The sequence below is a fragment of the Sciurus vulgaris genome (assembly GCF_902686455.1).
Source record: "Sciurus vulgaris genome assembly, chromosome: 3".
Taxonomy (NCBI): domain Eukaryota; kingdom Metazoa; phylum Chordata; class Mammalia; order Rodentia; family Sciuridae; genus Sciurus; species Sciurus vulgaris.
In genome coordinates this window covers 38,256,921-38,284,305 of record NC_136463.1, presented here as the reverse complement: position 1 = coordinate 38,284,305, position 27,385 = coordinate 38,256,921, and the positions used below count along the sequence as shown (strand labels likewise).

General features: G+C 36.6%; 1 protein-coding gene across 2 annotated transcripts in view; it reads right to left on the bottom strand.

Annotated features, from left to right (window-relative positions):
- Nucleotides 1-27,168, bottom strand: part of TADA2A (transcriptional adaptor 2A) — a 48,097-nt gene extending 20,929 nt beyond the window's left edge. For both annotated transcript variants that reach the window (XR_013762602.1, XM_079132104.1), the window contains exons 1-8: nt 26,872-27,168; nt 24,437-24,557; nt 17,986-18,092; nt 16,876-16,935; nt 11,927-12,018; nt 9,653-9,810; nt 8,176-8,264; nt 6,908-6,980 (exon numbers count right to left, since the gene is read on the bottom strand). Coding sequence is in view for 1 of the 2 variants with exons in the window: in XM_079132104.1 (XP_078988230.1) it covers nt 6,908-6,980; nt 8,176-8,264; nt 9,653-9,810; nt 11,927-12,018; nt 16,876-16,935; nt 17,986-18,092; nt 24,437-24,461 (604 nt within the window). In the remaining variant the exon portion in view is untranslated. The remainder of the gene's footprint in view (nt 1-6,907; nt 6,981-8,175; nt 8,265-9,652; nt 9,811-11,926; nt 12,019-16,875; nt 16,936-17,985; nt 18,093-24,436; nt 24,558-26,871) is intronic.
- Between the last annotated feature and the right edge of the window lie 217 nt (nt 27,169-27,385).

The window sequence follows — 27,385 nt, the reverse complement described above, 5'->3', positions numbered from 1 at the left end:
ATCACTTCATAGCAAGCTTCATTCCAAATTATAGCCTAGAGCCTCTGGAACACTGATAACTCAAACAACGATGTAATCTTGTACTCCTCCAGAGTACAGAAATCCAAGTTCAAGTTCAGCTGGTGGTGGTGGGAGATGAGTTATATTCTATGAGAATAAGTTTTAAACATTGTTTTCAAACAAAACATGTGGAATACTAAGTCAGATCTGCTCTAGCTAGACCTCTTACTCTAGCCGCGGCTACCTAGCCTAGTGAAAGGTCCCTGAGTAGTCCTTCATCAAACAGTTTGAAACCCACAGTTCTCTTGGAATTATGCTTTAGGTAGGGGGAAAAAAGAGCAGGGGACTAATCAAGAGAACAGCACGCAATGGCTTATAAGAAACACCAATTTCTTTTATTATGTGAAAATGAACAAAAGTTGTTAAGCAATATACAGTTCTGAAGGGCTGTCAACGTGGTAACCCTGGCAAGATAAAATAAATAAATTCTGGATAATCCATAATAATATTTTACTGTGCATCTTGCTGCTACTTGCCCTGGAGATATTCTTAGATTAGAAAGTTCAATACCAAAATCTTACATGCTGTGCATTGAGGGAATGTGCTATATATAAATGTAACTTCAATCACTGAAAGATGTCCAGGAATACTTGTATCCAGGCCATTCTCCTGTGGGTCTGAGATAAAAAAAAATTTTTAAATTCTAAAAAAATAACCTAAATCTTAGCAGGATAATCTAGAGAGATGAGAAAATGAAATATTTTTCAAAGTTTAAGTATTAAAAAAAAATGAGCTATCATGGGTTCTTTTTCTTTGTTTCTAACAAATCCAAAGATTTAAACTACATTGGTTCATTTTTCCTTATAAGTGCCAACAAATGAAAAAATTCAATATTATCAAGCTTAAGATTTAAGGTAATGGTTTTCAAACTCTTTCTACAAATGACATCTTTCTTTTTTTTCTTTTTCTTTCCTTTTTTTTTTGAGACAGGGTCGGGTTAAGTTGGCCAAGCTGGCCACAAATTTATGAGCCTCCTGCCTCAGTCTCCTGAGTAGCTGGACAGGCATGCACCACCACACCAAGGCCAAAGGACATCTTTCTTGATTATAGGGTTGTTCCATAAAAAATACTCCTGATACCATAGAATGCCTGCCCTATGTTCTACCTGTTTTACAAAATAATTGCTGTTGAATGGAGACGCACTTTGTATGCCTGCATGGCAGAAGATGGAAGACATGAAGCGTCTCTCACACACATATAATGAAATACAAATTTTATAGTAGACTTTATTTCTTACTAGAAGGAAGAACTGGGAAGTCAACAATTGAAGGCAGAAGGAAAACAAACACAGAATTACCTAAACTACCCTGAGAACATCTCATGTTTTAGGCTCTTTACATGCCTTATTTGCCTGCTCAGTAAGATAAATTCAATAGAAAAGAAATGTCTTGAAGATACAGTGGGAATTACTGCTAATTTTGATAAAACATTTCTGTAATTCTTCTAAGACCCTAACTTTACCATGTTACTTCCTGAGATCTGTGTGGGAATGACTTAATTAAAAAAAAAAAAAAAAAAAAAAAAACTATAGATAAATACTGCCAATGATTAGTTCTACTGCTTGATCACATCAGTAGTTTAAACTTGCTCAACTGGCTTTGGAAGACAAAAGGTGGGAAAGAACACATAGAGACAAATGGGAAGGAAACTGGAATTCTCCCAGAGAAAAACTCATATTTGAAATTCTCTTTTTATAAAGCACACTCAGATAACAGCAACTGATTTCAAAATCTTGGCTGCATGAATAATCCAGAGAGGACCTCTCAGCACAGTAGGCAGAATAGAAACAAGAAAGCAAACTAAGAATGAGAATCAGTGATTTGTTCACATTTGCTTAAAGTGACTGGAAGCTCCAATACAAGCTGGCAAACAAAAACCAAAGATCATTAAACATGAACAAACCAAAACCACCCATAACCTATCCACTGATAGAAGGCCTCTGAAATCTCAGCTTTGGGGGAAGAAGAGTCTCCCTGTAATTACACTGGGGAATGATAAAGTTTCCCAACGGCTGGCCTTAAAATATTTCAAGAAGTGGGCAGAAGACAGAGGCAGCTCCTTCCCACTGCAATGTATTTCTAACATTGTTCAAAATAGCTGGCAACATGTTTCTGTTTTCTTGACAGAAGGCACTTACTGCTTGCTTGGCAAGAAAATCAACTCAGAGGCTTTAACTGCAGGGAGGCCAATCAAAACCCTTACTGCAACCACATAAGCACAAACCTGTGACTCAGGTATTCCCCAGATGCAAAGCTTTTAAATAAAAGTCATTATCCTCTATGCTTTTAGCCAAGATGCACACAAATAATTCTGTGAGGGGAAGAAGTCTATGTGACCTACTGATTAAAGTCAGAAACTAGAAAACCTTAGATAAATTACTTAACTTCTTGGAACATTTCTCTGATTATAAAATGGGACAATATCTATCCCTACTTCTCAAGAATGCAGTAAAGCCATAGAAGATAACAAACAAGAAACTTCATGAAAAAGAAATAGCAACAAAAATTCAAGAATGTAAAGACAGTGGATATTATACAGTATTAAGAACATAGTTTCTGGAGATGTCTCTGCCACCTGCCAGTTGTATATGCAAATTACTTTCCATGCTTCAATTTCCTCATCTATAAAATTGGAATAATAATAACTCAACTAATGGTTTTTCTGGTTTGTTTCTGTAGTACTAGGGTTTGAAACCAGGGCCCTCCACATATTGAGCTATCTTCCAGCACTTTTCTTTTCTTTTTATTTTTTTGTTAAAAGCTTTATGGTTATACATAGCACTTGGATTCAGCCCAACAAACTCTATGTGCAGGGACAGCACTTTTATTTTATTTTGAAACAGGGACTCACTAAACTTCTGAGGTTGGCCTCAAACTTGAAATCTTCCTGACTCAGGCTTCAAGTAGCTGGGGTTACAGGCATGTACTACCCACACCTGGCTCAATGGGATTCTATGAGGATTAAATGACTTCATATATGTGAAGGACTTAAAATGGTGCCTGGCAAACAAAAGTACTACAGATACTGGCTGTTATTATTAATAATATTTTAAAAAATATTTTTAGTCGTAGATGGACATGCTATCTTTATTTTATTTTTATATGCTATCTTTATTTTATTTTTTTATACGGTGCTGAGAATCGAACCCAGTACCTCACATATATGTGAGGCAAGCGCTCTACCACTAAGCCAGAACCCCTGCCCTATTATTAATAATCTTTACGCTTAAAATGTCTTATGCAGAAACCCATCTAGGTCACTTAAATAAAGGGCACTGCCAAACAGGTGAATGCACATGGAAACCAAATTGGATCTCCAATCTATGAACGTTAAAGGATCTAACAGCCAAGAATATGGGCCAAAGAAATACAATCTGAAAAAGGAAAGAGGTACCATGCCTGGAAGAGAAACCTTGATGAAATAAGCTTTCCAAATAGAGGAAGTGTAAACTGTACTAATGTGTAACCCTATGTTGAAAACACAGACCCAACACATAAGATTAAGTTCATAATGCTTCTAGGTTGCCTGGATTGTGAGACAACAACAACCAGAAGGATGCTGAACTCATAGTTTAGGAACACTGAGAAACTTGAGGGAAGAGTAGTACACAGATTTAGGAGATTTTCACAAGTGAAAGGAGATGGGGAAAGAAATGTCAGCAAGGCAGAACTATACTAAGCATCTGCACTGAGCTTCCCACAACATACATGAGACATAAGAGTTCCAAGTTGAGTCCTCTGCATCTCTTTCTGAACCAGTAATTTATGCTATGTCAATAAAATAGGAGAAGATGACATTTAGGGATTTCAGAACTTTCTTGATACAACCTCATTTTTCTGGACCCATTCTGAAAGCCTTCTGTGATAGTTGGAATGCCAATTAATTATTCCTCCATTGTATCCCGGCCTCTGTTATGGACTATGCAAGCCAATTTAAGCCAAGTTCCAGAAATCAAAGCAAAAGCCTTCAGGTAAGGAAAATGGCTCCGTGGCATCAGCCGACAGTCTAGATGGGTTCTTTATATTTAAAAAAAAAAAAAAAAAGCCACTCTGCTTCCTTCTACTACTTACAAGTGAGGGAACATAAAAGGAATGTTAATGTTCAGTAATTTTAAAAGTATAATGGTATAATGGAATGGTAATAACACCAACCTGAATTGTGTACCATCTTTCATTGGACACATTTACATTATGACTAATCAGTGTCACCCCTTCTTTACTGGCAGAAGACACAGAAAAAACATCAAGCAAGACAAGCCCTTGCCCAGTATTATAGTAACTCAGAAACAGCCTGAGGTTGATTCAGTGACCTCATTTTCACTACATCTGTGCCCCTTTCTCTGTGCCAGGCACACTTAATAACTCCTCATGGCTTCCTGAGTCTCCTTGGGTTCCTAGTTTCTTTTCTGAGAGAGACTGCTCAAGGCAACATGCCCCAGACATGGGTCATTCTGCTAGATTAGCTACCTAAGAACACAGAGTCATACACAAAGCATCTCTGTGGTACCACCATCAAGGCATCCCTTTGACTTCCAGTCCTGCCAAACCTCTTTAAAATGTTATCTTTTTAAAAGCACCTATCTAGCCAGGCATGGTGGCTTATTCCTCTAATCCCAGTCATTAGGAAGCTGAGGCATGAGGATTCCAAGTTTGAGCCAGTCTAAGTCACTTAGTGAGACACTGTATTAAAATAGAAAAAATTAAATTAAAAAGGACTGGGAATATAGCTCGGTGGTAAAATACCCCTGGGTTAAATCTTAGTACCAAAAAAATAAATAAATAAAAGGTACCTATCTAAATATGTTATAGTTCACTGTTGGGTCAGGGGAAAGATTATTATTTATGTTGTGTTAGTTACTTATCTATAAGGTCTAAAAAGTAATGCTTCAGTTCTAGTACAAATGAAAATCAGTGATTTACAAGGTTGTAGAAACTGTAGGAAAAGCACAGATAATGTATGTTACAGTTGTGAAAAGCTAGCTAAGCTAAAAAATTGCTAAACAATTGCTTATTTTTGATTGTTCTTTTCGTCCCCACTTAATTACAGAATTACAGAAAGAACCACAGAAAAAAGTACATCAGAAAAAAGTACAAATCCTGCTTCTACAAAAAATTAAGAGAAAATTAAAATCAACCACTACCATAGTTTTTTTTAATAATATTGAGACATAAGAATGAAAACTTTGGATTAGAGACTAGAGATGTGATTTGGCAAGTCCCTTAGATAGCTGAGCCACTGTTGACATTAGAGATTTTGACTTTCAAAAGTATGGTACTTTTTAATAATATCTAAAAGGATGGTATCTATGAAGCTGCCCTTTTTGCATATAGTAGCCTGGTGTTTGGGTAAGAAAGAACCAAGCCAGCAAACAAACCTTTTTAATAAATGGTATGTACGTAGAGATAGTATATGTAGAGAAAGAACTGAATGGCAATCTGCACACCACCTTAAAGGGAATAGCACATGAGATGAGAAAAGATAGCATGAGTCACTGGAATTGAAAAGAAGAGATTGACACAAAAGACTGAACAAATACAATGGATCCAGTGAGTGCTAAGGTAGTCTGCTTTCGAGTTTTCCTCTTTTAGTTCAATCTGCGTCACTTTGACTTTCATTAAAGTTGTGTGGGAGAAAAGAAGAGGAATGAAATTTTGAAAAAAAAATTGCTTAAAAAATGTATACAGAAAAAAACTTCAAGGTAAAATTTTTACAAGGACTCTTTCTTGGGCCCAGGTTTGGTGACAAATACCCATGTGGCTCTTCCAGAGAGAGAAGAATCGAGTTCCTCTTCCAGTGACAAGAGTACTAGTTAACATACTACGTTAGGGATAGGATTATTATGTTAACTGGTTGTTAACTGGTTGATTTATAACTCAACAAGTATCCTACCTGCCTTACCCATCTAGGATGAAGATTTAAGAGAAATAATGAAAACTGAGGAATACAGACTCCAAAAGAGCATTACTGATCTACTGTATCATATTCAATTTTGAACTTTAATGAAAGAGAAGATTGGGGACTCTTTTAAGTACAGAGCTCACTGAAAATGGAGAGGAAAAGGGACTCAATGAAAATCCAACCATTTTCTGCATGTGTGTGTATGGAGGGGTCGGCAGAATGCTGGGAACAGAACCTAAGGTTTCATATGCTACTGATCACCCACTTTCAATAATTCTGTGGCATTCAGCACTTAAATTGTAACAAGAGTAATCATAAAATCTTAGAAAGCTAATCTAAGATTAGGATTCAGAAATGCTAAAACTTCAACAGTTTTAAGAAATAAGAAATTCCCAATTTTTATCTAAAAACCCTTGAAATTTTTCCATTCTTTTTCTTTGTTATTGGCAATTTGGGGTAATAAATTATAGTGAATATTCAGTATCAGGTGAAATCTCAAGGACTGCACCCTATTTCCCTTTCTTCTAAGGAGAAATGAGGGCTATGTAATCAATTACCTCAGTGTAGGCTTACCTCAGTCAAAAGAAAGATCACATAGCCCAAGGGATGGGCTATTCCCAACTTGCACAGTATGCAGTATTTTCACCATCACAAATCTTATTTGATGTAGTCAAAACCCAATAACAGGGTAAATTCAGCAACTTAATCACTAGATTTTTGTGTGTGTGTGCGTGAGTCTGTGTGTGTTTATAGTAGTGCTGGATATGGAACCCAGGGACTAATACATGCTACGCCAGCATTCAACCACTGAGCTATATCCCCAGACCCCTACCACTAGGTTTTGAATTCCATGAGGGCAAGGAGCATGTTTTATTTATTCTTATATTCCCAGCATCCAAAATGGTATCATATTTGTATTCAATGAACATTTGATAAAATAAAATGTTACCATGTAAAATGTCTGAGTCATCTTCAACAAAATCAATGTCTCTCAAGTCCCATTCTGCATAATTGTCAAACTCCTGTTAGGGAAAAAGAAATCCCCCCACCCCCAAACCCATCAGCTTTGAATAATGCTTTTATAGTAGCCAGGCTAGAAGAAACAGAAAATACACAAACCATCATTTGTTAAAAAAGACTAAATGTGGTAAAAGGCCAGGATTCTGCCACAAGTAATAGGAAATCATGGGGAAAATATGTGAGGCTTTCAGGTGAAAACAAATTAGAATAGTTGTATGAGTTTAGGAATGAAGCCAAATCCACTGTTCTAAAAATTTTAAATAATCTGTTCATTCTCAAGAAAACTTAACTTTGAATAGGCCTTCAAATATTAGGTAAGAAAACTGTCTACACTAATTCATTTACCTTTTAGTTTCTTTTAAGGACTCTATTTAGTTAATAATATTGCTTATACAGTTAAATATGTAGATTTGCTCACATTCTATTCAATGAGTACAAATTATCAGGGTAGTGTCTATGGGTAGATGTACAATAGCACTGCCACAAACAAAATGCTGACCTGGGTGTCAAAATTGTTTGCAGTTTGTTAAACTTTCAAGCTGTCTCCAGAAGCACTATTGTGTTGATCAATGATAAATCAAGACACTTGTGATGTCATTCACTGGATTTTAATTCCATAGTTGAATGGGGAACATGGGTTTTACACACATTCATCATTTTTTATATACTGGTAGGTACAGTATGGGAATAAGTAAGTGACTTTCCAATCCACAGTCTGGTTTTATACGTCTGATTCTATTAGAATACAGGCATACTCATTTGTTTATGTATTTTGTATGCTACTGTTGCACAATAATGGCAAAGTTTAATTTAAACTGGAACTTTATGACCTGGAAAACTTAAAATATTTACTATCTGGTCCTTAAGAGGAGGCCAACCCCTCATACAGTACAACCTTGAAGCCCCCTAAGTGTGAAATGAGAATGAGGCTGTAAAAATTCCATACCTACAAAAAAGTAGGAGCCAGCAGTGATGCAACTTCAGAAGTAGGTTCTAAAGAACTTTTACTGTTCCACAAGTGAAAATGTTTACAAATGAGAAAAGGAGTTCAAATGGAAGGAAGTGTGACTGCATAAAGGCCCTACAAGTGATAGTGATTTGAAAATCTACTTTTAGTGGTATGGGTAACAGACAAAAGCCTCATCAGAAACAAAAACGAATATTTCCTAACTTATGCTAAAAACAAGTTTCTCCTACCTCAATGAAATCTGCTCGAGCTGGCATGTATCCTGCCATGTCCCGAGAAAGCAAGGAGTCAAAGGTAGGTCGAGGAGGATCATCTGCAGCTGGAAGAATTAAGTTTTGCTTAATTAATAAAATATTGGCATGGAAAAAGTCACACAAAAATAGTCCTTATTAACACGGAAATATTTTTGTTTAGAGAAAAACAGTATTGGAGAGAATAAATTAAAAATTTTTTTTATGAAATGAAAAAGATAAAGCATCACAGAAAGAGACTGATTTCTTAAAAAAGGAAACTAAGAATTAGGATTCTCTAATATGGGGAAATTCTGATTTTTGCTTTTCCAAAGTGAAAAGAAACCTTTTCAATATTCATTCATTCATTCATTTATAGACAGGGTCTAAGTTGCTTAGGGTCTTGCTAAATTGTCTCAAACCTGTGATCCTCTTGCCTCAGCCTCGAGAGCAGCTGGGATTACACAGGCATGCACCACTGTGCCCAGAAAGAATTCTATTTTAGTATTATAGAACCTAAGTATTTATCCTGTCAGTTTCAGCTCCCTTACCCCTTAGGGTCAATCTCAATTTACAAATCTCACCCAACTGAGAAGCAAAAACACACTACATTTGGAAGTCAGCTGAAGGTGAATCCTAGCTCCAGAGTCCCATGACCTTATGCAAATTATTTAACCTTTCTGAATCCAAGTTTCCTCACTGTGTAAAATGAAAGCACCTGTTCTATTTATTTCATTGGGTTACTATAAGAACAAATGGTCTAATGAATTTTTGAACAAACTGCTAACATCCAAAGTGTTATTCAAATAGGAGGTATCACCAGTCTCTGAATCAGTCAGCTGTAAAACTGTTTCTAAGAAGTATGAGAAAATGGGAGGAGAGAAAATATTAATATCTCATCATTATTTGTGATTTGGAAGTCATTCAGAAAAGATGTCAATTTATAATTCACTTTTTTGGTTGTTTTACTAGAAGACTCGGTAATCCCAGAGGCACATAAGATTTAAAGTCTGCCTTCACTGCCACAACCAAGTGAACAAAAATAACAAACTGCTCCTTGGATTGACATTGGGGCAATTAATGATAATAAGATAATACTGGACCCTGTTAATTAACTTTATTTATGATCACAAACCCTTGGATTACAGAAGGGCCTGTACTCAAAAGCATGAACAGGTTGATCCCTTTTTGATACCTCATCTTATACAGAAGCACGCATTAAAGTTAACTGATAAGTTCAAGGGACCCAGAGTGGGTAGAATTACACATTGGCTTAAAGTTCCTTCCAGATGTCCATTATACAACTTATCCCTTCTTGCCATATTATGGCCCTGACTTTCAACAGCTGTCATTCCAACTCCTCCTATCTTCCATAAGATCTTTATCTATCCAAGTCATCAAACCACTGTTTATCTGCAACTGGAACAGGGCTCCAGGATGAGCTAAGTATCTCTTACCAAATTAGGGAGGAACTTACAGTGAAATGGAATGGCTGTATCAGCAGTTTTGGCCTCCTCTGCTTGTTTCAGGTTTAGCAGGGTAGATGCAAACAGAGGATTATTGATGAAATGCTTCATGTAGTGTTTCTCACATTCCTCCTTGGTCTTGGTGCACATCTGATTAGCTACATCCTGCCTAGAAAAGTGTGAGAAAAAGAGGGAGGGGAGTAGTATATCCATGTATACATAATACTAAAAGCATGGTTTGCTCTTTCCATAGTTTAAACAAATTATATAATATCAATAATCTGATATCTCCAAATGGATGTCATTGAGATATTAGCAGAATAAGAATATAAGCCTAATAATGTAATCTGATGTTCCAAATCCTGCTATTTCAAGATGAACAATAACTAAAAAGTCCTTTCTTGCCCCAAGAAAAATAACAAGAAAAATCTGTAAATTTCTTTCTGAGCTTGGCCCCAGGGATGCTATAAATAAAAAGCCACTATGGAACATGCAAAATGTACTTAAGTGTAGTTTTATTTTTGCATAAGTTTATAGTACATAAAACGCTTCACATGAACAAACATTTCTTCACTAGAGCTCCTATAATACGCTGGACACTGAGATAGAAAATTCACAAAATTATTTAAATTATTCCTAGTATGAATCGTGTATATTTTTATAATTCTCTACTATTATTATCTCAACTTCACAGAATAAAAAATAAAACTCAAAGAGATTAATAAATGTGCTCAAGAATATAAAGTTCCTAAGTGACAAAGCCAAAATTTACAGACCACTGACTCTTAACCAGGTGATGGAGAGGTAGTGAAATCTCTCCAAGTGCCCTCCTCAAACTCACTCACTAAGAATACTTCACTAGTACTTCTTCTAAGGCATCATTATGGTCTGCTTTGTGTACTTCAATCATCTGTACATACAGATGATTCTTCTTAGTAGAAGAATCAAAATCTTAATTCTTGGCTCTAGTGCACTCATCACCAACCTTAGTGTCTTACCCACAGTGGACAGAGAAGCAAGTCTTTGCCTCCCTCAAGCACACTATCACTGAGCCATAACCCCAGCCCCAGAGAGGTGATAGTCTCTTTTGTGGTCTTTACTAAGAGGGAAGGAGGACAAGGGGAAAAGGATTAGCCCACTTTAGAGTTAGAATGGCAAGCAAAAAATGACACCTAGGCCAAAGATGACTAGTAAGCTCCTCACAAGTGATCACTTTTTTACCTTCTTTGGTATTGTTCATAATACAAAATATTTTATGATGCTTAATGTTGAATAAATGAATATAAACAAAATGTGAACTGAACTCAGGGTTCCTTCTTCAGGAACTTAGACATAGGGAGGCATAGTATATTCTGATGAATACCAGGAAAGATTATATATACTAGCAAGTCAGGATAGGGAGGATCTTGTTAATAGGCCATATGATAATGAAAAATAATTTTAACTAAGCTTCAAATTCTTCAAAAACAAAATATGTTTAATAATGCCTCTGTTATCTAGTTAACAAAACAAAATCAATGGTATGAAATTGCTCCCAAAAGGTAAAAAAATCAAAGTGGTGGTTTTGTTTTGATGGTACCAGGAATTGAATCCAGGGGCACTTAACCACTGAGCCACATCCCCAGCACTTTTTAAAAATATTTCATTTAGAGACAGGGTCTTGCTAAATTGCTGAGGCTGGCTTTGAACTTACGATCCTACCTCAGCCTCCCGAGCTCTTGGGATTATAGGGATGTGCCACCATGCCCAGTCAGTGGTGGTATTTTTAAGTAGTATTGCTTCTTAGGGCAAAACAGTAGTGAGTACTATTCAATTCTGTCCAACTTGGACTAAGGCATTTTGACAGCTAAAACCAGAGAGTGCTGTCAGGAGGTCTGTGAAACTTGAATTTCATAAGCTATGATCATCTACCTCAAGTCTGACTCTCTTAAATGATAAGGGCACCTATAAACAACAAAAATAAATAAAATCATAAGGCAGCAATAACTAATAAGTCTAAAACGTCTCCACTATTCATAAAGGAACAACAAACCTTCCCAGTGTTGATACTTCCAAAGTGGTCTTTTAGAACTGCTCAGTCACGGACCACTAACCATCCCACACTCCTGTGAAGCATTTTAAGCCTGGAAAATAATGTGCAAAGGGGAAGAGAACTTGTCTCTGAGTCCTGAATCAATAGGAGAGCAGCATAGTTTTCCTCTTTGTGAGGCTCCTCCCTTGACCCTTCAACAGTCTTCTTCTCTGAGCCCATTAGGGAAGGATCACTCTTAGTACCAAGAGCTTACCAATTTCCAAAGCCACAATCCATCACAGCTTCTAAAAGGGCCATTTCTTCTTGAGCAGTCCAGCTGGGGTCAAGAACTGGAAAGTCGGAAGTCTAAGGAGAAAAAAGTTTTGACTAAGAACACAAACAGAAATGGAACTCAGGAATCGCAACTGAAGTACTATAGTTAAATGGTTTTTATTCTCATGCTATTGAAAGACAAAGTACATTCTTATTGGTTGTCCACCTCTCCCAACCTTTTATTCACCACTAGCTATAAGGGCTCCGATAAACATTATCACCCATAACTGCAACACACTTCAAACTTGGTACAGAGGCAGAGATATAAGTTATGCTCCCATTTAGCTAAAAAAGTGAGAAATACCAATATGTATGTCCATATTTGTTTAAACAGAAGAATAAACCACATTGTATGGGAGTGGGATACTAGAGACTGAGAAACTGTAGTTTTTAATAAAAGGTTACCTATGGGGAAACAAAGAAGAGATATGGAAGAAAGGACAGGGATAGAAGTTAGACGTTTTTAAAAATCGAATAAATTGTCCAAGCACAGTGGCACATGTCTGTAATCCCAGCAACTCTAGAGGCTGAGGCAGGAGAATCCCAAGTTCAAGGATAGTCTCAACAACTCAGGGAGAACCTGTCTCAAAATAAGAAATATAAAGGGTGGGGATGTAGTTCAGTGGTAAAACACTCCTGGGTTCAATCCCCAGTAGTAACAACAACAACAACAACAGAGAGAATGGATAAACAAATTACATATATTCACACAATGGCATATTCACTAATTATAAGGAATGACTACTGATATACACATGAATAAATCTCAAAAACATGCTGAATGAAACTAGAAACAAAAGTGCACATGGTAGGATTCCATTTATATGCAATTCTGCAATATGCAAAACTGATCTATGTTGATAAAAATCAGAACAGTGATAACTTTAGAGGTGGAAAAGTAGACAAGGTCTTAAAAATAAAGACTTTATGAGATGGAAAATTGACTGGAATTACTTAAGAGACCTAAATGAAACGTTTAAATGCTATAATGTCTGAGGAGATTTGCTTCAAAATAATCTGGAAGGATAAGGGTTTAGATGAAACAAAATTTGCCATAAATTGATCATTTTAAGAACTAGGGTTGGGTACATGAAAATTTCTTTTTCTATATGTTACAAATTTATGTTTTCTATATGTTTCTTCTGGTTTCAATGGTAGCCCCTGATGAACTTCTCTTAGAATTCTCATTTAATAGGGCTTGGACCTGTGACTTGCTCTTTTGAAGACCTAGCAGCTTCCACTTTTGCACTCCCAAGACACCAAATAAAAAACCGAACCCTCTTGCTGGAAAGATCATTTGGAGAGGTCACATGTAGGAATGACCCTGAGCCTACCTGGAGAACCAACGCCTTAGGCAGTTAAGAGGTTTTAGCTAACTCCCAATCAATTCAAGTCATCCTAATGAGGTGTCAGAGGTCTAGGTCTATGAAGAATGTCTAGTAGATTTCTGTAACTCCAGTACCTCATGTGGAGCTAAGGACCACTCTCTCTATGAAAGATAATTAAATGGTTATTACTTTAAGTCACAAATTTTGAGGAAGCATCTATGTAGCAATAGATACTCAAACATCATTCTCTCTAGTGTCTGTTCGAAACTTTCCATAATAAGAAGTTTTAGAAAGTGACACAATAGGGCTTCAGAAAATATAGACATTTAGAAACATCTTACATTTTTTGTGAGTGATAAAACAATCTGTCATGATTAATAAAATTATACTACCAATAAATGACACGTTTTGATTTAAGTACATACTATGAATATATGCCTAGCACATGAGCTATTATGAGATCCAAGAGAGAAAATTCAGAGGTTATGTCTATATTAAATTCGTACTAATCATTCTCAATCTGGCAAGTACCATAATGATATGTAAATATGACAACTCACACATTAGTTGAAGAGCCAGTTCTAAAACTGTAGTTTGGAATATTAATTACTCCTTACTAACTTCACAGCAAGATAAACAATAAAAAATTTCTATACTACAGGGAAAAACAACAAAAAAGGCTGAAAGCAGTTTTTCTTAATGTTGTATCAATGTTATTTAATTAGTGGACCCAATCTCAGTCCTATTGAACCAGAATCTCCAACAGTATGGTCTAGAAATGTACATTTCTAAAAAGATTCCAGGTGATTCTTATGCACTAAAGTTTAAGAATAACTGGTATAAAGGGTGTGGTAGAAAGAGCTGCCTTTACTTGTTCAAGGTTCTGAGAATTACAAGGCAAAAGTAAGTATAGAACTCAGAAATCTTGATTAATGCACCACCCACCACAGCATGAGTAACTCCCCAAAATACAGCACTGTGAGATGACAAAAGTACTGAAAATCATTTAAAGTTATTTGAAGCTTCATATGCAAAAAATCAAGTTTTTAGCAGCTTCTCATGTAGAAAGTCAAAATCTGGTCATTGTTCCTACAGAAGATTCACTGGAATAGATAAGATTGGCCAGAAAAAGGAAAAGAGTATTAGTAACCCTCAAAAGCTCCCCAAAGGAAAGTACGGAACTCTGAAATGTGTTTGTATGGGTGTTGAAAATGTGAGAAAAGGATGATGTAATTAGAATTAAGTGAACTTGGAGTGAAACTTAGTTATTTTTAGTATTATACAGAAGACAAGGTACCCAGAATAGCTCATGGTCAGCTTTCCTCCAGTGGATAAGCATGACTATCAACCTACCCAAGCTATACTGAATTATCCCTTAAGTAATTTTTTCATCATTTTAAATGAATAAATTTGGGGACTAGGGATGTAGCTCAGTGGTAAAATATGTGAGGCCCTGGACAGAAGGAGGAGAAAAAGATGGGTAACAAGGGGAAAGGAGAGAAAGGGGAGGAAGGGGAGAAGGAGAAATTTGTTTTCTGACTCTAGGCATTCTTGTGTAAATCTGGGAAAAATAAATCAGCTTTCTGAAGATTTGATAACTTTGATGAAATGAACAAATGAGTTAAAATGTAATTAAAATGGAAAAAAGTTATTTTAAGTCCTTTAATTAATGACAACACTACTTAAAAGGCTGAAGGTGTTTTCAAAGAGGTAGATGAAGATTAGCCAGTTGGCTCCCAAGAACTCTTACTCAGAGATGTTGATTCACACTAAAATTTTTAAGAGCCTGAAGTAAACACACTGAGTTCTGTGGTAGTTCTCCCAAGATTCCTGTCCCCAGTTTTCAAACACTAAATAGGTAATGCTGTGAAGGGACTGTGTAGATTGAATTAGATTATTAATCCACTGATCTTCGAGTAGGGAGAGTATCCTAGTTTATCCAAATGGGCGTAAAGTAGTCAACTGAGCCCTTAAAAGGATTAATTTTTTTTTTTTTTTTTTTTTAAAAGAGGAAGGCAGAAGAGGCAGAGATCTCAGGAGGGATATAGTAGGAAGGCAGAGAGGTTCCAAGCATTTTATCAATAACTCTCCAGGATTCAGAGGACCAGAAGGTAGGGAGTGTGGGCAGTCTCTAGAAGCTGATAAGCTCTGATCAACAGCCTGTAAGCAAACAGTGGCATCAGTCCTACCTTAAGGCAGTGAAATTCTGCCAACAGACTGAATGAACCCAGAAATGGATACTACCCCATGGAGTATAAACAAAAGCTTAGGCCAACCAGCACCTTGATTTCAATTTTATGGGACCTGTAGCAAACCAGTTGAGCCTAATTGTCTCCTGATCTACAAATCTGTGAGATAATAAATATGCATAGTCTTAAGCCACTTAATTTTTGGTAATTGATTATAGCAATATAGTGCCAAATGATTAAACTACAATGTGAAATTATTACTTTCAAGTCAACCAGCATTATTTTCATAAGAAAAACTACAGAGAAGGCCAAATGTTAAAAATTGCTTGGTGAAATTGGAGATTTAGTTAGATGCTTAATACACTCTGAAAACTGACAAAACTATTTTGACAAAAGTATCTTTATACATAGCTGCTGAATAGACCTGGTATTCACTTTGGCTTACTAAACCACCATTCTCCTGCCCAGGGCTTGGAGGAGCACTTAGTGGCATTCTCATTTCCTCTTTAAAGGTGGCAATACAATTAATAGACCAGAGCTAAGTCATATTCTGACCAAAAAACCAGTATGCCTCTTCAATGTCATTTTTATGTAGAGTAATAACTCATTTGCTCTGTGTTCATTTATAATGTAACTCTCAGAGGATAATTAATTTTCACAAGGCAGAGGAATGGAGTGCCAGACATGGACTTCACCATCACCAACAATAAGAACCACATAAAAATACCATTAGCAACCTGGACTTGGTTGTGTACTCCTGTAAGCCCAGGGACATGGGAGGCTGAGGAAGGAAGATCGCAAGTTTGGAGGGCAGCCTCAGCAACTTGGCAAGGCCCTAAGCAACTTAGCAAGACTCCATCTCAAAATAAAAAATAATAATAATAAAAAAAGGGCTGGAGATGTGGCCAGTGATCAATGGTTAAGCACCCCTGGGTTCAATCCCCAGTTCCCCCGCCAAAAAAAAGCCATTAGCACAAAGTGACAACATACTGACTACATGATTAGCAAACCGAAAAGGCAACATACCTCTATCCTCATATTAGAGAATCTTGAAATGTATCTCCTTTAAATACCTTCTAAATTTGGAACAAAAACCTTAGTAAAATAAACTACTTGTTTTTTTTTTCCAGTACTGGGGATTGAACCTAGGGCCTTTTTACAGTACTTACTTAGCATGTGTGAGGCCCTGGGTTCACAGGACCACACATTAAAAAAAAAAAACTTGTAGGTTCACAAAATCCTAAAATAATTTACTCAATAATAATAATGATCATCAAATTCAGAAGAGAAAAAAAGAAAAAGATACTTAAAGAGAACTAATTTCCAGTCTAACTTGAAACATGAATGGAAATTCCCAGCAACTTCAACATTACCATTATTTCATAAGTATGATCGCTTTGATGTTTTTTGTACTCAAATCCTCGAGTGAAACACTGCAAAAAAAGAAAAATTAAGTTACCAAAAACTACTTTCAAAATATGTTTCTTTTATTTTTTTTTTTACAGTGCTGGGGATCGAACCCTGGGCCTTGTGCTTGCAAGGCAAGCGCTCTACCGACTGAGCTATCTCCCCAGCCCTAAAATATGTTTCTTAAAGGATAGAAGATGGTTTGTGGGTGCTCTAGCTTGTGATGGGTTTTTAAGAAGGTTAATTTAATCCTCTATGCAGCTACAATAGGATAGTATATTCACAATCACAATTTTTCAGTGGCCCTAATAGAGAAAAAAGACTTTTTCCTAGAACAATTCCTCCCTCAATAAAAGCCTGAGTCATAAAATCAGATGGCCTAAATTTGAATCCTGGCTCCATACTTAACCATACTTCAGCAATTCTAAGACAAATCTTTTTTCATATTTTAAAACTCTAAAATATGTATTCATCTTATAATTGAAGTATATTGGAATTTTAATCACCCATTTTTACATTTTAATATTTCTGAAATTGGTATGTTTCTTAAAATCAAGTGTTCTTGGATTGATAAAACATGGTATTTGCTGTGTGACCTTGAACAATTTATTAACCTCTATTTGCCTGAGTTTCATCTATAAAGTGAGGATACTTATTTATTTACTTCATAGGATGATGGTGATAATTTAAGGGTTAATTCATGTAAAAACTCAAAATAGTGCCTGGCACACAGTAAGCACTTATAATTAGTATTATTACTACCATCACAACCCACACAATAGTTGGTTCCCTTGTCACCTCTACAGAGATCACTCTTCAAAAAGACAATAAACAGTGTTATCAAATGGAACAATTTTCCAGTTCTGATTCCTTTAATCCCAGTACTTTAAATCTATTTGGAAAAACTTAAGCATTAGGTTGATACACCGTGTGGAACAGTCAACAATCTGCCTCAACCTTCTGGTCTGTAAGAAGGAATTGATATAATAAGGTATCCCCTAAGCAATCTGAATTACTAATACTAATCTCTGAATTACTATATCCATAATCAGTCAAGCCTCTCCTTAGTGAGTTACCTGCAAGCAGAGAAAAAATGGAGGTGGCCCACATTCAGCACACTTAATATAAGGCTCCATGAGGTAGGAGGAACAGCCTCTGCAAGGTGGCTTATCAGAGGGATCACCTAGAACAAAGAAAAAACAAATACGCGAGCTTTAAAACACCTTGTGATCACCACAAGGGCAAAAAGGTGAAAATCTGCAAATGACTGCGCAGAAAGTGAGCTAGGCTAAAAAGAACATGGGAGACAAGATGAGTTCATTTCAAATAAGCAAAAACAAAAAAGTATATTCCTTTTTTAACTTCAGGGAAGCTTTGTGTACCTATGTACACAAACAGTAGTTAGGTAGATGAGGCCCCTGCAGAGAAATGTATAAACAGATTTTAAACAAAGTCTCATAAATCTATAGGGGAAAAAATAGAACATATCTATACAATACTTTCAGATAAAGCATGAAATGTTAACAATTATTTTATCTAAGTAACAGACACATAAGTAATCACTGTATTTACTTATTCTTTTAACTTTTTCATTAGCTCAAATTTTTTTCATAATAAAAAGTTGGAAGAGGAAAAAACTTTAAATATGTCTTGGGGTTTAAACTTTGTACACGAGTTGAGATTTAAACTCAACAATGATCCTTTCCTTGCTCCTGTGGTAAGCACCAAGTATAGCCAACTTTCCAATGATAGTAATGTGTCTCTAAAATATTAAGGCAAGAAGTATGACCTCAACTCTTTAAAGTCATAAAATGCAGATATATTTGTCCTCAGTGGCCTCAAATTCTGCTTCTCTAGAGTCTGGGTAACCCAGCAAAACTACATTCTGATCAATCACAGGAGCCAAGAATGAAGGCCTTGAAGGTAGATGAAGAGATTTGTTTAGGCTGGGCAAGATTTTTCAAATTCTTTAATGGTATTTTCCTTAGTCCAAGAAATATTCTTCAGGGTACCTTCTCTCCTCTAAGTGGTGATTATTGTTCATTATTTCTAAATGAAGACATGAAGAAAAATGACAAAATAAAAGAAATGTACTTCTAGCAGTAGTTTCAAATTAGTTACATGGAACAGCAAGTACTCCATTTCTCCCATTTTACGTTTTTTTTTTTTTTTGGGGGGGGGGGGTGCTGGGGCTCAAACCCAGGGCCTTATGCTTCTAAGGCAAGCACTCTACCGCCTGAGCTATCTCCCCAGCACCCCTCCCCATTTTAAATTTTAACATGGAAAAACAAAATTATTTATGTGCTAGATGCAAATTACCCTCCAACTTCCTCTTTTTTTTTTTTAAGGGACAGAGGCTGGGTGTGGTAGCACATGCCTTAATCCCAGCTACTCAGGAGGCCGAGGCAGGAGGACAGCAAGTTCAAGACCAGCTTCAACAACTTAGTGAGGCCCTGTCTCAAAATAAAAAGGACTGGGGATGTAGTCCAGTGGTAGAAGCACCCCTGGGTTTAATCCTCAGCATCAAACATTTTTTAAAATTAAAAAAGAAAACAAAACAAAAGGGATGGGGTCTTACTACATTGCCCAGGCTGGCCCTGAACTACTAGGCTCAAGCAATTCCCTTGCCTCAGCCTCCAGAATAGCTGGGACTACAGATATGCACTACCATGACCAGCAATCTACTTAATATTTAAAGTTGCTTTTCTTCAAACTTTCCTCAGAAAAAAGGATTAACTACTGACCAAAGTATAGTTTTTAAATCCTTCTTTCAAAAAGCATTTTCTGTTATTTTGTAACAGCAATCCATCTTAAAACTTTAAAAAGACATCTTAAAATGACAAAGTATAAAATGTCATCCACTATTAACATTTTGAAAAAATTTCTCCAAACTTTGTTCTACTTACGTGTCTATATATTTATTTTCACAAAAATGGAATACAAATCATGCTTTGCAGCCTATTTTTTTCTCTTAACAATACACTTGCAGTTATTTTTAAATGATAGTACACATAGATCTTGTTTTTTCTCCCCACTCCTCTTTTTCAAAGGATGAATGATATTCTGTTGTATCAATTATTTAAACGGTTGTTCTTAACTATTCCTTAGGGAGACATTTTGGAAATCTGAGGAGGTGCTTTTTTTGTTTCCAGAAGACTAGGGAGCACTACTGGCATTTTGCAGGCAAGAAGCCAGGCTTCTAGATACCCTGTAGTGCTTAAGACATTCCTACACAAGGAAAAAAACTGACCTATATCCTACGTAACTTTCAAATATGCCACCATTCAAGTAGATGAGAAATCTCAGATGACATAGAACCTAATTTCATATTACATAGAAAGCAAAATATATATGCTGTGTGTGTATTGTTTTGCTCGGAATCTTATCAGGAGTTATTCAAGTTTGTGGTATTTCTTAGTCACTAATACAACTGAATCATTCTGCATTTGTTGTGTAAGATGCTCAGTGATTCAACACAAGGGTACAAGTACCTGACAATCTACTCATGCCATTGTCTTCTATTGTAATTATGTCTAAGAATATTCAGATACATACTAAGTTTCCTTATCTTTTACTTTGTCCCTTATTATAGATCATTATTTTTATTTTTTGAAATCATATGTGTAAATATAATACCTATATATTTCACTTCCAATTAGTAAAAGGGGCCTTGAAAATATAAAAAGTAGCTGGGCCCAGTGATGCATACCTGTAATTCCAGTAACTTGGGAGGTTGAGACAGGAGGATGGCAAGTTCGAGGGCAGCCTCAGCAAATTAGCTCAATAATTTGTGAAAACCTCAAAATTAATTTCTTTTCAAAAAACAGGGCAAAAAATATCATAAAAAGAAATCACTGGGCTCATAAGATTGATAACAATCTTATCTAACCAGTACTCCACAGGTGGGGTGGGCATTTATGTTGTTTCCAATTTTTCACTATTAGAAAGAATATAATATCCTTGTATGTATAACATTTCATATTTATTCCTCAGGATAAATATTTCCCTAGAAATACAATTGTTGAGGTACAGATTGAGGGTTTTTGAGATTTTCTGATTCACGTAGCCAAACTATCTTTCAAAAAGGTATTCCAGAATATTTCTGTAAGTTAGAAGCAGAGAAAGGCTTTTTTTTTTTAAACCATCATTCAATAATGATGAGGCAATAAAAGCTTAACTAATTTGACTACATAAACAAAACCTTTTTTTGGCAAAAAAAACCATGAACAAACTAAAAAGCAAATAAATTGAACAAAAATATTTGCAAACATATGACACAGAAAGGGCTGAAAAATTTAATATAAAAAGAACTTGTCTAGCACATATGAGGCCCTGGGTTTGATCTCTAACACTGTAAAAAAAAAAAATTGGGCACGATTGCACCCGCCAATAGTTTCAACTACTTGGGAGGCTGAGGCTACTCAAGAGGCTAAAACACAATTGTGAATCACTTGAGTCCTAAAGTTAAAGTTTGAGACCAGCCTGGGCAATACAATGAGAACTCACCTCAAAAAAAAAAAAAAAAAGTCAGGCATGGTGATAGGTTCCTGTAATCCTAGCTACTTAGTAGGCTAAGGCAACAGGACCCAGTGGTGCATGGTCAGCCTGGGAAGTTTAGTGACACCTTGTGTCAAAATAAAATTCAAAAATGGCTGAGACCTGGTCATGGTGGTACACATCTATAATCACAGGACCTGGGGGGCTGACACTGGAGGCAAGAGGATTGCATATTCGAGGTCAGCCTTACCAACTTAGTGAGATTGTCTCAAGATAAAAAAAAAGGGCTGGGGATGTAGCTCAGTGGTAGAGTGCTTGCCAAGCACATGTGAAGCACTGGGTTCAATTCTCAATAATAAAAAGAAAAAAAAAATTAGGGGAAAAGGAGAAACATAAAAATGGCCTTACACATATGGAAAAATTGTTCAGTTTTACTCATAAGAGAAATAAAATTAGAACTACACTGAGATATAATTTCTTATGCATCAGATTAGCAAAAATTCCAAAGTTTGATAGTATTCTTTCTTGGGACTGTGGAGAAATAGCCATTTATATGTTGCTGGTGGGAATGCAAGAGTACATCTCCTATAGAGCAGAATTTACAGTATCTAAACAAAATTATGCATCTTTTTATTTTTTGAACCAAAAATCTCATTTCTAGAAATTTACCCTGAATATACATCTCCAATAATACATAGGTATACCCAAAGTTACACATTAGAATATTTGTTAGTATTAAAAACTATGAAGATATTCAAGCACTAGTTTAATAAATCAGTACCATCTCCACACAATGAAACACTATGCAACTATAAAAAAGTAAGGGTTGGGAGTATATAGCTCAGGGTAGAGTATTTGCCTAGAATGTACAAGACCCTGGGTTAGAACACCAGCATCACATACAAAACGAATAAAAACAATTTCTATAAACTAATATTTTCAGAAAATACTACTAGGTGGGAAAAAAAGGTACAAAAGAATATACATAGTATGCTATCTTTCTAATAAGAAATTACAGAAAGCCAGGCATGGTGGCACAGGCCTGTAATCCCAGTTACTTGGGAGGCTAAGGCAGGAGGATTGCAAGTTGGGAGGTGAAAACCTGTCTCATAATTAAAAAAAAATTTTTTTTTAACAGTATTAGAGATTAAACCCAGGAGTACTCTACCATTGATGTACATCCCTAGCCCTTTAAAATTTTTTTTTGAGATAGGGTCTTGATATGTCATGAAAGCTGGTGTTGAATTTGCAATCCTCCTACCTCAGCCTCCCCAAGTTACTGGAATTATAGATGTGCACCACTGTACCTGGAGTCAAAATAATTTTTTTTTTTTTAAAAAAGGCTGAGGATGTAGCTCAGTAGTAGAGTGCTTGCCTAACATGTACAAGGCTCTAGGTTCAATCTCCAGTACTGCAAGAAAAAAATTTTAAATTATAGGAAAATAAAAACATATCCTTGTATCTTTGCAAAAAGAAATAAAGGACAGAAAAACCAGAAAATAAGTAAGCTGGATAATTACAAGGGGTTGAACGAGAACTAGTGTGTAGTGGAAGGGATACAGGAAGGAGTGGCAATTCTTCAAATATGTCTTTTTGCAACCATCACACTAAAGACTTGATCAAGCAAAAATCAGGAGATACTAAAATCACGGGAGAAATTTTGATTAAAAGCTCCTTTTTTTTTTTTTAACCTTAAAATATCTCCACTTGCACTGCTTATTATATACAAGGGAAAAAACCAGAACTCAGACAAAAAATATATGGGTATTCTGTGTATTCTCATACAACTTTCTGTAAGTTTGAAATTATTTCCAAATAAGATGTTTAACAATTATTTTTTCAAAGATGAGGGGAGTGGTTCGGCTTATGCTCCTAGCACTAGAACAATTTAGATTCTTTCTCCGAATCTAAAATCAAAGGGTTGAACAAGACGCTTCTGAATATATAGGGACTGTGGTAAAAAGTAAATTAGAGCTCCTGTAAGAAATTGCTGAAGAGGTCTGGGGATGTAGCTCAGTGGTAGAGCACTTGCCTAGCACATGTGAGGAACCAGGTTCAATCCTCAACACTCCATAAAAAATAAATAAATAAAATAAAGGTGTTGTGTCCATCTATAACTAAAATTTAAAAACAAACAAACAAACAAGGAATTGCTGAAGAAACAAAACCCACAAAGTACCTGATTCTTTTCACTGGGACACTACCTAACATCTGACAATGGAATTGCTATTTCTGGCAAATTTGACCTCTTTACAAATATAGCAATATAAGTCCCCACAATTGTGGCTTCTTGAATTTATTTCACACATACACAATAATTCTCTACATCATTATTATACTGTGGTTTACTCTTAGAACACAAGTTCCACTTACAGGGATGGAAAGGGGAGTATTTTCTTTACCCAATACTAACATTACAAAGGTACCTGATACGTGTTATCAGTTCTAAAGAGAAATCCCACTGCTTCTTTGTTAAATAAAAATATTTTATTTAAATTTTTTTTATTGTTAATTGACACATAATTACATATATTTATGGGATACAGTGTGACATTTTGATACATGTATACAATGTGTAATGATCAGATCAGGACAACTGGCATATCCATTACCCTGGACATTTATCATTGCTTTGAGAACATTCAAAATTCTCACCACTAGCTATTTTCAAACATACAATTAATTGTTGTTAACCATAGTTATCCTATTGTGTACAGAACATTAGAAGTTATTCCTCTAATCCAATCCCATTGCTTTTTTAAGTTTAATTACAGGTTAAGCATACTAAGACTGATCCATCCTGCTTCATTCTCCTGTAAGACCTAGGGTGAAACATTCTTATCATGTGTTCAGTAGGCAATCAACAAATATTGGTTAATTTTATTTTGTTTCGATATTTTTACGATTTCTTTAGGCTCAGATCCACAGGGCATTACTGTTTAACTTCAAAGGTCTATTTTTCTTCCTTGATAAATTTCCATTTCAGTTTGCTATTAATTTTCACCTGAGACTCATTTCTACTATACTTACTGCTAAAGGAACCCAAACGGTCCATTCCCTAATTGGCAAAGACTGCTGCTTTTATCTTCCTCTGTGCAGAGCTTCTTTAAGATCTCAGAACTGACCAACACATACAAAGCTTGATGCCCCCCTAGGAACAAACGAAAGGAGAACATGGATCAGAAAATCATTTGGAGATAGGAAGATAAACAACATATTCAACTCTACCACTGTAATGCTGAGCAAAATTATTTTACCTCTATTATATCTACCTCTCCTCTGTAAAACAGGTCTGATACAATAATATCTACCTTCCACAGTTGTTCTGAGAATGTCATCATAATCAAATGTCTGGCCCAAAACAAGCCCTCTATAAATTAAAAAGTATATAGATAGATATAAAGCTTTGTTTTTTGTTTTTGTTTTTTTGGTGCTGGAGATCACACTTATGGTCTTCTGCATGCTATGCAACCACTCTACCACTGAGCTATATCCCCTATCCCCTAAATGCTGTATATTTCTAATAATAACTGTTGGCTTTCCCTACCCAGTATTACTTCTCTCTTAAGGCCTCTGTCTTTAGGGGAACTGACCCTTTAATATTTTATATGGTATTGGTAGAGGTTCGAATCAATACTCAAACCTCCACCTCCATAGAAGCTACCCCAAAGATTTCTTCTTTCAGAAATTTGGATCTTGAGTTAAAACATTGCTCGAGGACATAAGGTAGTTAGGGTTTATTCTCTAGTCAAAGAATTTATTCATTGAGTTCTGACTATTGGATCCATATTCCCCAAGGTGCCCTCTCTCATTTCTGCCTTTTCAATAAAAATTTTAATCAGGATGATTTTCTGTTACTGGAAACCAAGGAGTCCTATCTATTAAAACCCATATATGTTAACTAATTTACCCTTTCAGTAAATTACAAAGTATGTTCTTTGACATCAGAAATATAATCTTATTTCACATTAAATCAAGAAACATCCTCTTCTATATACCCGTAGTTTTTTATCTGTTTTCTAGAATTTTTCCCATATATTTTATGAAAATTAACTGTACACCTTTTTCCACTTTAAGACTAAACGAGGGCTGGGGTTGTGGCTCAGTGGTAGAGTGCTTGCCTAGCATATGTGAAGCACTGGGTTCAATTCTCAGCACCACATATAAATCAATTTAAAAAAAATCCATCAACAATTAAAAAAAATTTAAAAAGACTAAACGAAAACAGGGACTACATCCAATACAAATTTGTATGCCTTTAAAAGATCAAATATATAGAATAATTCATTAAACTCATTAAATAAGCAAAAAAGTCGGTTCTACTTGGGCTACTGAATAAATTCAAGATTGTAAAAAAATAAAATAAAATAAAATTCATCTTTAGTCTTCCTGAAGTGACTTCTTTCACTCTGATATTTTTAGCTTGGGGAATAATTAATCAAATGTACAAAATACCCAAATAATAACCCATAATAAGCCTGCCAATTAACTTTCCTTTTTTGGAAAGAGACTCCTTGTATAAAGTCTCAGGTAAAGTTGAACTTTAACAAAAAAGGAGTTTAGCAAGGGCATATTATACACCCAGTAATAAAACAATGGTCAACATTTATTGAACTTTCCCATATGCTTGGTACTGGTTGTTACCACCCACAAGGATGATCTCTGAATCCTCACAACCTTCTGAGACTAGCTTCTTTTTATTTTTTTGGTACTGGGGATTAAACCCTGTGGTGCTTTACTATTGAGCCACATTCCCAGACATTTTTTTTTGAGTCAGGGTCTCACCAAGTTGTTTAGGGCCTGCTTAGTTGCTGAGGCTGGCCTGGAACTTGGGCTCCTCCTGCCTCAGCCTCCCAACAGGTTGCTTTTTATTATTTATTTTTTTAACCACTGAGCCACATTCCCAGATTACCTCCCACACACTTTTTAATGTTTTATTTTGAGACAGGTTCTCGATAAGTTGCTGAGGTTGGTCTCGAACTTGCGTTCCTCCTGCCTCAACCTCCTGGCAAGCTGCTTTTTCATAAAGAAGCTCTGAAAGATTGGAGTGCTTGCACAATGTCTTTCACGTAGTGAACAACTGACTGTGCCATTTCAACAGAGGTGATATAGATGGTCAAATAAAGGATGCTGAGAATAATCTGATAAACGCTCCACGTCAGAGAGTACAAAACTGCAACAAGCAGAATCTTCCCTTTCTCTCCTTCTCACAAAAGACCGAACTGTGACACACACATTTATTAAGAGGATAGGCGCAGTTCCAAATTAACAATGGCCAAATTCAAATTAGAGGTTGGGAGGTGGAAGAAGGTGTTGTGAGAGACGATTCCGCGTGGTGCAGAGGAGACATGCAGGCTTTACAGTTTTGCAGGAAACTTACATCGTTTCCTACTAGCTGCCTGATCTTGAGCAGGTCATTTTTATCTGGGACTCAGCTCCAAAATGGAGCTAACACACCTACTTACAAAAGCCTACTTGGAAATTTCAATCGGTAACGTCGGCCACGGGCACCACGAACAGCACTGTTACAGGCGTAATTCTGTGCTCCATTGCAGAGACGGGAACACCAAGGCTGGGGCACTGCCCGGCCGCCCAAGCGCGGGGCGGGGCTCCAGTGGGGTCAGGCCTGGCCGCGCGCCGCGCTCCCCCACAGTGCGGCATGGCCAAATGCCGCCCGCTCGCCCCGCGCCGCCGCAGCCGGTACCTCGCAACTCTGCTTCCCCTAGGTCCTGCCTGAGGGGTTCGCGCCCCGCCACGAGCCGGCCCCGCGCCTCACCTCACCCGAGTCTGCAACCTCTGCTCGGAGTAGCCGCCAGTCGCGCGCGCAGCCAGCGGTGGCGTGCCCTGTCCGGACTTGCGTGCGCGCTCTACTCTGCGTGCGCGGGCGGGTTTGCGTGCGCAATCCCGGGCTGCGCAGTCGCGAGCCGCGTGTTGCGCGCCCGCCGCCGCCGCCCCTTCCCCTCCCTCCCGCCGGCCACG